At 36.0% G+C, this 12430-nt stretch overlaps 1 protein-coding gene across 1 annotated transcript in view; it reads left to right on the top strand.

The window, feature by feature from the left end:
• Positions 1-12430, top strand: part of LOC124358202 (nesprin-1-like) — a 363429-nt gene that overhangs the window by 181077 nt on the left and 169922 nt on the right. Inside the window, exons 71-85 of the mRNA XM_046810494.1 lie at positions 102-245; positions 386-583; positions 718-909; positions 1635-1823; positions 2358-2585; positions 3472-3681; positions 4035-4130; positions 4904-5099; positions 5555-5790; positions 7243-7457; positions 7858-8042; positions 8130-8424; positions 8914-9073; positions 10196-10386; positions 11946-12258. Coding sequence (XP_046666450.1) covers positions 102-245; positions 386-583; positions 718-909; positions 1635-1823; positions 2358-2585; positions 3472-3681; positions 4035-4130; positions 4904-5099; positions 5555-5790; positions 7243-7457; positions 7858-8042; positions 8130-8424; positions 8914-9073; positions 10196-10386; positions 11946-12258 — 3048 coding nt within the window. The remainder of the gene's footprint in view (positions 1-101; positions 246-385; positions 584-717; positions 910-1634; positions 1824-2357; positions 2586-3471; positions 3682-4034; positions 4131-4903; positions 5100-5554; positions 5791-7242; positions 7458-7857; positions 8043-8129; positions 8425-8913; positions 9074-10195; positions 10387-11945; positions 12259-12430) is intronic.

The following is a 12430-nucleotide window of genomic DNA, read 5'->3' as shown; positions in this document are numbered from 1 at the left end:
TTTAGTAACAATGAAATGAAAGAAAGAAAGCTAATTTCATAGTTTTGATTATTTGGGATAGAACCAGTGGACATGGACTCTATGCGTATTATACTGTGCAGGAAACAGTAGAGCAACACCAAGCATTCATTGATGCAGGCAACGAATTTGGCCAATGGTTGCGAGCAGCAAAGGAACGCCTGGGCAAGTGTGCTGAACCCACTGGGGACAAGGAAACACTCAGTGGCAAACTATCACAACTCAAGGTAAGCAACCTCCTAGTTTACTTTGATGTTTAAACCATTTATTTTCAATACTTTTCTATTTTTAGTATGTCCAAATAATTTTTAATATCTTTTGATGCATTAAACTGTTGATGACCAACAATTATATCTGGTGTACACAGGTACTGCAGAGTGAGCTACCAGTTGGAGAGGAAAAGCTACAAAAAGCTCTACAACAGGGAGAGGTCACCTGTGGAGTAGCTGAGCCTGAGGACAAGGAAGTGATCGAGGAGGAGGTGGCCATCTTACAAGAGGAGTTTGACAACTACACAGACAGTCTACAGCGCACCAAAGTGCTGCTGGAGGAGGGTATTGTCAAGGTCAGTAATATATGGAACTCTTTTTCTTAACGAGCTAAAAGATCGCAATGCATTTGAATTTAAACTCCTTTACGTCTCAGTACATAGTTTGACAGTTTTTTAATAAAAAGTCACGATCTTTTTTTTTCCAATAGTGGACTGAGTATGAAGAACAACACAAGGAAGCTAGTGACTGGCTGAACCAGACAGAGACTCTTGTGAGATCTTTTAACAAGCTCCAGGATAGTCTGGAGGAGAAGAAGAACGTCTTGGAGCAGTTCCAAGTTCACCTGCAAACCTTGTTTGACTGGCAGAAGGAGCTTGATCGACTCAACATGAAGGCTCAGGTTAGACCATTTCTTTTATGAAATTTCTACAACAGGAACTAGCTTTTTTCTGATTTTTGAATTCCAAGTGATTAAACAATTTATCTTAAAAAATTTGTATTGTTATGTTGATTTTGTTTGTTTGAGAACCTTCTTTTTTAAAGTTTACTATTTTATAAATTATGAACTTTGTTCCGGTTCTTTAATTCACAACAATATTTATATAGTTTTTCCTTCGTAATAAAGAAATCTTTATTTAATTCATAATTTAAATTGTTACTTTATAAAACTAACTTTCAGGACTTAGTCAATATGGGAAATCATGGTATATCCAACCTCCTATTTTTAATACTGCAGGTGCAAGAGAATCTATATTTTTTGTAACAAAAAAGCAAATGAGTAAACTACTTTAGGTGGTTTTATATTTTTATGAGTGTGCACTTTCTCAGGGGCAAAATCAACCTTTGTATTAGAATTGTCACAAAAACTCTGACAAAGGTTAAATGCTGTTTAAGAATTATTCCTATTTTCAAATGTTAGTTTTGAAAACTATTAGTGTTCTGAAGTTATTTAGTGTAATAATTTATTTACCGCTTTCCAAGATGGCCATCAAAATGTGTATTTTTCATCAAATGCTGTATATATTTGTGTATTGTTCATTTAGATAAATCTGTATTTTACTAATCCTGATGAAATATGTTTTAATGGCCTTTATAAATATTTTACATTCATGTTATTGTGAACAGATTCTGCTGGAGACGTGTGCAGACACTCGCATTTCCAATGCCGTAACTCAGCTGACAACTAAGTACAATGCTCTGCTGTCCCTCGCTAAGGAGATGATGAGGAGACTAGAACTGCACTACCAGGAGCACCAGCAGCACAGCACCCTGTACCAGGAGTGCCAGGACTGGGTAGACCGCACCAGGGACAAGGTGAGAGAGCAAAGAATTGTTGCGTATTGGGGCTATAAAAGATGTGTGTGCCCTTATGTACTTCATTTCTTTGATAGTCATCTGTAGTACAGAAGCAACTGTACATTCAATTCCAACATATTTATCACTTTAATTTCATAAGAAAGCCAATTTCATGTGGCAACATTTATACCTTTGACTTATTTACTCTTCTATTATTTATCTTCCCTGGCCGATAAATGTATAAAAATTTACAAATTGAATGATTTTCAATAAAATACTATATGAAAATTAATAAATGTATCTTTAATTTGTTGTAATCTTAAGTTATTAATAAAATTTCAAATAATCTATTTGTTTGCAAACCATGAAAAATGAAAGATATTTTGAAACAAGTTTTAGTAGGATTGTGTTCTTTCATTTCATTAATAAAATGGATCAATATACGTTATTTTCTTCCTCTATGTAGTACATAATGGTTTTAAGATTTATTTCAAGGGTTGGAAAATCTTGAAGCATCAAGTTCAAGTTGAAGTAACAAGCTGAATGCTATAGGTAAATGAGTGCCAGGAGATTCCGACGACACTGGCTGAGGTGAACAACCGCTTGCAGAGTGTGAAGGCCATCAGACAGACATTGGAGCAGGGACAGAACAGACTGCGGTACGCTCTAGAACTGAAGGAGAGAGTCATCCTCAACACCGAGGTAAACGGAGCAGCCAAGATACAAGAGGACACTGACACACTGCAAGCAGAGTTGGAGAAATTGGTCCAGGATGTCCAGGTACTATGGAGTAATATTTAAAGACATGAATAATGTTAGGAGAATATATATTTCAGTAACCTTCAATTAAACATTGTTAATCTCCATTTAAAAGCTGAGGTTGATCTGAGGAAAGGTGAAAATATATACCTGATAATGGAAATATCATGAAAACTTATAAAAAAAATAAATTACAAATTTATTATTTTGTCAGTTTGCATCTGCCAAATATTAGAAATTAAAATAATATTTCCCAGGTAAAATACTATTTTTATATGTACTTTCCATTAAAGTGTACAAAGAATTAGTGACATATTTCTGCCCATAATCGTATCATGTTCTATATATTTCATTGGTGTAATACTCATTATAATTGACTAAAGCTGTTATACTCCCATATATCTATATATAAATACCTGACCTCACTTTTTGACCTACTGGAGCATTGCTTCATCCCACTACTCGTCATTGGTTCTCTTTACTCTTATGTTTCTTTTGCGCAAATCACTACAAAAGTACTTTGCATAGAAACACAAGATGATGAGCTATGCATAATAAATTTAATTTTAGGCCATTCAACCGATTGAGGGCAAAAGACACAAAGTGAGTGACCTCTCAGTTAATTGACAAAGGAAGTAAACTATGCTGCCTTGTAAAATTGTGTTTATCAAAGACTGTTGCATTTCTTGAGAATGATGCTAGATTTCATACTACATGAAACTTTCATTATTTTATGTATTTTTTTAACTACCAATAATTCTTAAAAAATCTGGTAAACTGAGTTCAGATACGAACAATTTGTATTGCTTTCAACTTCAGTTTCATCTGAGGATGTTAGACAGCTGTTTTGCCTGCTGGGTAGAGTGCGCTGCGGTGGTTTGAACTCAAGTACTGATGTTGTGTACAGGATGTCAGACAGCGCCTCACCAATAGAGCGACCCAGCTGGAGGAGCTGCACAAGGCCAACAAGCTGCTCTCCGATTGGCTGAGTGACATCGAAGGCAAGGTGAACCCTGCCGACAACGGTGACCTGCTTTACTCTGACCTCAGTGAGAAGCGAGCCAACTTGGAGAAGTTCCGATCACTGCTACGAGAGATAACAAGCCATAGCGAGTTGGTGAGTTGTTTTAATGTTTATGATTGTTAACTGTTCATGTTAACATATCATGAGATGTAGTTATTGTAGTCTAACTGGACTGTTTCATGACTCTATAAATAATAATTTACTCTGTTTTTTCTACTTATGTGAAATGAATGTACATGTTCATACTATATTACATTTTCGTAAATGTATTTTTGTAAATGATAGTTTGTAATGCCTTAGTAATTTTTTTTAAATTGTTTACTAAAGCAAAATGTATCCATCAGCTCCTTTTTGCTGTGGGGGTTAGAGTAGATTTATTAAGTCCTGATATTTTCATTAACATAAATATATTTTTAATGTATATGAAGGGAAATTAATTTTTTTAGGTTGAGCGAGTTAAAAGCCGATTGGCCGATGATCCAACACTCCCAACAAAAGAATTCCAGCCAAACTTGGACAAGTACAGGGAACTTCAGGACACAGTAAGTAGAAGTTTGTTAAAACATTTCGGTTAAATACTCAATAAAATAATAATTTTTTTGTCAAGGTTTAGTTTGAAAACTAACTAAAAAGCAAATCACCTTTATTGATTTAAGAATTAAGTTGTTAAATTAATGTTGATTGATTTTATAAATGTGAACTATTTTCTCAATAAAAATTAAACTACCTGTAACACTGTAAAACCGACTCAATCTATGCTGAGTTACAGTTATTAGTTAGGAATAAAAATATAAAGAATGTGAGTAAGAAGGTTGTCCATCCCAGGGATGTTGTGCTTCGCAAACCAATAATCCTTGACATACAAAGAATTGTGAGCAGACTTATTGACCTACTGAAAAATGCATGAACAATTTTCCACAAATTGGTTTCACATGCATTGTATCAAAGAAGGAAGTTATAGAGACACCTTAATAGCAATCTTGAATCTGCCTAACCTTAAAATACTATAGACGAGTAAAATACTATACACTTTATAAGATTTGTGTTGTTATTTTTATATCCTTTGAAGGAAATGACAAAATGACATGTTTTTTTCTGAAGGTTCACCATTTCACTGGCACAATATCAAGTCATGAGCTATTCTAGAATAGTGCTAGTATCAGATAGTTTGAAATGTGAAGTCAAACCTCAAGTAGAAATTTAATAATAAATAACAGGACATGACTAATGCTCAGTATATTGCTTCACTGGAGTTCTAACTACACATCATGCTTTAAATGATATGCTTGATAAACATAATGTCATAACTCTTTAGGTGACCAGCAATGTGGGGCTGCTGGAAGCCTACGTGAAAGACCACGAGGCATACCACAGCGCACACTTGGAGGCACTGGACTGGGTGCGCAAGACACGTATAACCGTGCAGCAGTGTGGTGACTGTCATGGAGAGAAGCAGGCTACCATGGACAAACAGTGGAAGATCAACGATATCGCCAACACTCTGCCTATTGGTTAGTGTTATTTTATCACCGAACTATTAATTGATGCTCCAGCTGTTTTGATTTTGTGACCGCTGCTAAGAAATGGGGCAGAGATACTAATACAAACAATTTACTATGTACATAACTTCCTTGTACATTTTTTAAGGAATTTAATGTTTAAGAAGTATTAAATTTTACTTTTTCAACACACAATGAGAATTGTAGTTAGTTTTCACCTGATATGCTGTAATTAGTGGAGGATTTAATGTATTTTGTATTCTATCATTAAACTTGTTGAAGTAACAGTGTGCTACTTATATAAGGTGTAGGAAGGTGTATCCAGTGTGGATAGGTTTATTTTAACTCAGACTCAGTTTTCTGTGTTCTTCAATTATGCATTCAAGAGCTTTTAGAGCATATACAGTGAAAAGGGTTTGATTTATTTATTGGAATTTGTCACTGTTCCTAATTATTATTACACATAGGTGAAGGGTTGGTGCAGAAGGCCATCTCAGCCAGCGAGAGTGTGTTTACATCTACTCGACCAGAGGGCCAAGAGCCGCTGCGTGCTGAGACACGTCAGCTGAACGCTGACTGGGATAGTCTGCGCAGCCTCATCACTGACACACAGAAGACACTCAGCAAGTGTCTGTCAGCGTGGGGTGACTTCAATGATTCCAGGGAGCGTACTAAGACATGGCTCTCCGATTTCCAGAAGAAGGTCAGTAAAGAAGGGATGTGTTTTAAAATTCACTTTAAGTTGTGGTCGTATCTCTTTTGCTTTGTTTTGTAAAACATGCCTGCAAAGTACTGCATATTTTATGGTATATTGAATAAAAAACACATACTGCAACAAATATAGAATGTAGTGGTTCAGAAGATAAATACAATAAACAATTATATCAATCAATAAATATATAACTTATTACACACTAAAAATCATTGCTATTTGTTAAAACTTTCAAAAAATGTATCCTAAAACATGCAACACAGTATCATTATTTAATTTATTATTATTTGTAATAAATATTCTTTTATTACTTTTATTCTTGGTTTATACCTTCCAGTTGAAACCATGCTGGACACATAAAAAACTGATGTGTCACTCAAATCTGGGCACTTATGGATGCCCAGGAGCGGCACATTACTAACTGCAAATGTCAAGATTCTGGGTTGCAAGGGTAACTCGATAGGTCTAGTCTACTGCAGGAGATGACTGTTGGAGTTGGTGGGGTTCGTTCCCTAAGAGTCAAAGGTTTTTGCCAGCCTAGACTTAAGGGTGTGCCACCCCCTGCCTGCATTGACAGGAGAGGCTGATCCAAAGCTGGCTTCTTCTTCCGAGGGGACATGACTTGAGACATCCAAAATATTCTGTCACTCCGGAAGCAGTGCAAAGGTCCTTATAGGACTAGGGGAAATTTCCAGGCTTCTTATCCTGAGAGAACAAAAAAATAATATTTTTATTCTTGATTCAATTTTAGTGTTTATCCACATTGTAATTTTAATGTGACAACTTAAATAATAAGTATATTTCAAAATGACCTGTGTACTCTATGAAGCAAAATATTCTTCATGGGTTTAAGATACTTTTTTATGATCATTTACTTTTCAATTTGGCATTAGAGCTCACATGTCCATAATTAATTAGATTAGCTATGCTGTTGAACTTTTTGTATTATTTGGTTAATGCATTTAGTTTGGTTTATTTGTTTCCTATTGTCACAACCTTCTGTTATATCCATGAAATTTTGCATTCACCTTTTGTTTTATGTATTTCATGTCTATTATACATGTTGATTCATGCTATATCCTTCATTCCTCTCATGCTGTCTTTTGATTGAGTAGCCTGCCTCACATCTTATTCTTTGTTTGTGACTTGTTATGTCTCTGCTTTGAGTCATTCTAGCTTTCTTTGTCACACTGTTTTCATTTTGCTTTCTTTCACATCCTCCGTCCTTTATAAATTGTCTATTTTACAAAACTTTGTCACATGCTTTTTATTTGTATCAAATTGTTTTGTCTTTTCTTTGTTGTCTCCATATTTAATTTTTTTAATTCTGGTTAACTTTTAGTACTTTTAAAACCAGATGGAATGTTAATATAACTGGATAACAAAACATATTTAAGGAGTTTCATATTTTGCAGTGGAATATTTGGTGCTGTCTGTTAACAGGTGGATGCTGAGACAGACGATGGAGACACAAAGACTCCCGAGGATCTGGAGCGGTGTCGAGCATTGCTGGCTGAGGTAATCGCACACAAGCCTGCTGTAGAGGAGCTGAGTGACCGCTGTGAAGCTCTCATGGAGCTGAGTGCCTATCCCTGGGTGCGGGATCAGACTGTACAGTTGCAGAGCGCCTACACCAATGTACTCACCAGTGTCCAGGGGTAAGATAGCCAGTGCATATTCATAGCATTCCTACAATATTCAAAGCATTCATACAATATAAATTACATTTAAAAAATTTTAAAACCTAGCCAAGCAATAGGATTTTAAATGTATTTTTGTTGTATTGGGACAAAATATAATCTTTTTTATGTACACAATCTGGGAAATAGTTTCGGTATCGTCATACATAGTTAAAGACGTCTAACTTCAGTAACAACAGAGTATAGTGCTGTGAATTTTTAATTCATATTAGTTACATTAGTAATTTTAGTAAATGCAATACTTTGAATCCACAATATTTGTTACTTAAAATTAATCGTTTTAAATCCAACAGAATTTTGTATCAAACTAATTTATAAGATATTATTGTTAAAACAACTGACAAAGCGTGCTTGGCAGTCTGGTATCGAGAGTGGAGAAAAACCTGTCAGACCACACTGAGTTCCTGAAGGCCAGACAGGAGGTGGAGGACTGGCTAGCTCGTGCTCATGGCACCGTTAAGGACTGTGTCGGCTCTGGAGACCTGGCCTGGGCGAGAGACAAGCTGGACACCATCAGACTTGTGGCCACTCGCATTACCGAGGGTATGTAGTCTGCCATCCATTCTTGTATTATTAAGTGGTTTAGAGATTCAGAGACTTTATTGTCTGTTCTCATCATCCTGCCGGCAGGTCAACACCTGATGACAGGCATGCAGGAAGTGTTCAGCCGAGCAGTCAACACGACACCGAGCGACCAGCAGGACTCGTTGCGGGAAGCTATGACAGCCCTGCGGAACAGTTGGGATCAGCTCAATATGGACCTTAACTGTGTGACTGCGCAACTCAAGGCACTTGTGGCTCGATGGGAAGACTTCAATGACTCCAGGAATAAGCTGGAGAGCTGGCTGACCGAGACAGAGCAGAGGCTGGCTGAAAAATACGATACACGGGCAGAGCTTGGCGAGATGAAAACACTACTTGAGAGGTAATGCAGACTAATAACTCAAGGGAATCAAACCAATTTTATAATATTTTGTAGATTCTTAACAAATGTAGTAGTAGTGAAATAATGATTATTTCTAAAGCACTCATAGTTTTTATCTATTAATGGGAATTTAAACATTTGATGTAGGCTTGATCCTTTAGTACATGTTCTCAATCAGATCATATGTTATAAGATCAATTCTGCACTATTAAGATTTTTTTGTAATTTTAATATCCTTACCAAAGTTTTCAAGATATGACAGTCTATCCCATCTGTTTAAAACACAATATTTTGTATTTTTTACTCATTATTACAGAGTGTACATACTTGAAATTTAAATGGGCAATAACCCTTCTCTGTGCATGTGTGTGAAAAATTAAATTTTACTTACCTTCCTTCCTACATCTGTTACAGAATATTTTAATCAGCCGCACATTAACGATTTTATAAAATCTCTTAATCTTAATGATGATTAACCTCTGATGACAGGTTTAAACACATCCAAGAGGAGATTGAGTCCCGACGGCCTGATCTGGATCACTTGCTGGAAGAGAGTGTGGAGCTTAGTCAGTGTGCCAAGAAAGATGAGGCCAAGAAGCATACAAAAGAACTGGAAGCTCGCTGGGACAAACTGAATGTGGATTGCAAGGTATGAACCTTTGACTAGGGTTCAATTAGCGTGAATTGAGAGATTTAAAAAAATCTGTTTTTGCCAAAGTTAAATTTATCTCCTGTCTCTGAAAAAAGAAATGACAAGCAAAAATGTATTCTTAAAAAAAAAAACTCTACCAGTAATGGCAGCCACGTTTTACACATAGACACGCCGCTCTGTACAGACCAGACCATCTGATGATAGATTTCGGCTGTTGTGCAATTTTTTACATTCAAAAACCAATTAATAGACCAAATCTCACAGTCTGCAGAATCATTGATTGTTTCAAACATTTTAAACATCCACAAGAAACAATAAACTTAAAACTAATCAACTGTAATGGTGCTAGTGTTGAACTCGTAAACTAAAGAAACAAGTGTGCCTGCACTGAATGCCACAAACAGCATTATGGTAGAGTATTTACTTTCTGGACTCACCTCATATATTGAAATTAATTTATGAAAAGCTGGTGGAAAAGTTATTATTAGACACTAGAACAGTTAATCTGGGCACCATTGTGTATTTATCATCACTTGTTATATTTTGACATTACAGGACTATGAACAAATTTCAATATAATGACCTGCCCTTTCAATTTATATTGACATTCTTTATTTTTCAAAACCATTCATTTTAAAGAAATTTCCATATGAGCATTAAAGATATAAAAAATTATTTATGCGTATAGTGAATTTATTTCCGTATAAATATTGTTTTATAAAAGCCTACAGTAAACTTCTGTGTCACTTACATCTCAATGTCTTTGGGAAATATCATCTATAAGTTATATTAATTTATTGTCACAAATTAAAACTGTTCTCCAAATGAAATGTCCAAATGCCCTTGGCCGTTAAGACTAATAGAATGCCTTAAAGGATTGCACAAATTTTACTTTTAAACTTATTTTGCAATTTGCTATTGTGACAGACATTAAAAATACCCAGCCAATAGGAGGGGACCATTTTTCATTGTTTAAAAATGTTCAAATTCAAGTTGTAACTTTATTTTCAAAATACAAATTTTATTTCCAAATTAAATTATGCCAGAATCGTGGCCCAGTGTTTTTGTATACTTGATTTTTCCATTATATACATACATCATTGGGATGTTTAATTGCAGGCCAAGAGAGAGTCTGTAGAGCGGGAGATTCAGGAACACTCGACATACCAACAGTCACTGCAGGACACAGAGAAATGGCTATTGCAGATCTCCTTCCAGCTGATGGCTCACAACTCACTGTACATCACCAACCGGGAGCAGACTCAGGAGCAGATAGTGCAGCATGATGCTCTTCTGGCTGACATCCAGAGGTAACCATACTGATCTTACCATAGTGCAACACTTGTATTCATCCCGTATGTGGTATATCAATTATGTGGGGATATTGTCTTTTTTTATATGTGGATTCTCCAAGTTTTATCTCTTAGACATTGTGGCTCTCTACACTCATATTACATCCCAGGATTATTCTCAGCTGGCATACTCTACTCACTAGGAGAGTACTTAACTGCCTTCCTTTTATGAACTCCTTTTAAAATACTCTTGGGTTAACTTTTCCAAGGTGCACGAAGAATATGAAATGATGATTTCTGTTCTTCCCTGCACCTGCAATAAGTTGAGTCTTCCACAAATACTAATAAATTAAAACACTTCTGAATCATGTTTTGATCTGTAAGAAGTACCCACTGCTCTTCCTTAACAATGATCTCCTTCACTACATTAGGTTCCTGTTTTCCTGTATGTGTGTATGTACATGAATCTTCTTCAGTAAAGGCTCTGATTGTCTTGTAACTCTCATCTTCCTGTTCCACCTGTGAGGATATTCTTGAAGCATCCATTCCTTGACTTTGTTGACTTTGCTTTATATATACATTGCAGAGAGTACGATAACAGGGGTCTGAACAATTAGTGTGCCATTTGACTCCCCCTCCTTCTTGCAAGTTTGTCTGCAATGCCATTTCCTTTTACTTCTGGATGTGTGAGGATCCAAACAAGCATTATCAGTGCATATTTGGAAGTTCCTGGATTGACTGTCATGTTGGTTATTACTGTGAAAGTGATCATGTTTGAAAAGAATGCTTTGATTGCTGCTTGATTGTCAGTATAGGTAATGGAAAAGCTTCTGTGTATTACTCTCTTACAAAATAGGACTGGAAAACCTCAGTCTATAAGAGCACAACATGTTTCCCTAGATACATAGAAACATTTACCTATATAACCTAGTTGTACCTGTCAACTCCATCTCTTCCTTTTGTGGAGCCATCAGTTTACCACACCTGTGTGCTTTCCACCACATCTATCTCAATGTTAAACACTTCTTCCAGCATTGCTTCATTGCCTAATTATTTAATTAAGCTGGACTAATCCAGCTCACAAATAAATAAACTAGGAAATGTTATGGCAATCTAATTCTATGTTAAATATTCATACAAAGTCAGTAACAAGGCAATTACAATGACCCTCAGAAACCGCCCTCATGAAACAGAAATTATAGATTTGTAATCTCCTTACTTTGCCACATTAAGAGAATGCAGCCTCTTGGCCGAGGCTGTTTACACAAAAAGCAGTCCCTTTACACCTTTAAATATAACACATTTATTGGCTAATGCTATAAAATGAATTTGTTTCATACTAAATTATTTTTATCAAAATAAATAATGTTTATGATATACAGTAGAATAGAATTGAATTTAATAGTGTTTAACTCTTTTTGCTGTAGATTGTTTTCCCCTCTTAAGGCAGTATAAGGTGGTTTCTTCGTAATTTATATCTACCTCTTGCACAGGTGCATCATTGTAATTATAGTTTGTTTAGATATAGATGGATTTTTAAGAAGACTATGTTTAAAGAAGTGTCTGGTTTCTTGTAGATACCAAAGCACTCTGGACGATCTGAAGGAGAAGGGTCGAAGCCAGATACAGCGTTACGTGATGGCAACTCCGGACATCCAGCCAGTGATCGAGCGGCAGTTGAGCAATGTGCAAGAGAGCTACAACTCGCTACTGTACACAGCTCAGCAGATCAAGGCGAGGCTCAGCGACTCACTGGCCAAGTTCCAGCAGTACGAGGACACACTGGAGAGCATAATGGCGAGTCTGGACGAGTGCGAGCCACTGGTCACTCAGGGAGTGGGTGATCCGCTCACACTTGCCGAAGCTCAGGAACAGCTGGAGCAGGCGCGGGTTAGCATAACAAACCAGTTTACTTCAAATTTAATTGTATAAAACAGTAAACAAAATTATATTAATTTTATATTTAAAATGAAATTTATAAAATATTATGTGGATGATTGATTGGATGACTGGAAAGAATATTATTTTTCATTTATGCACTATATATATTTTTCTGTAATAT

The sequence above is a fragment of the Homalodisca vitripennis genome, chromosome 3 (genome assembly GCF_021130785.1).
Source record: "Homalodisca vitripennis isolate AUS2020 chromosome 3, UT_GWSS_2.1, whole genome shotgun sequence".
NCBI classification, from domain to species: Eukaryota; Metazoa; Arthropoda; class Insecta; order Hemiptera; family Cicadellidae; genus Homalodisca; species Homalodisca vitripennis.
This window is presented reverse-complemented; position numbering and strand designations above follow the sequence as displayed.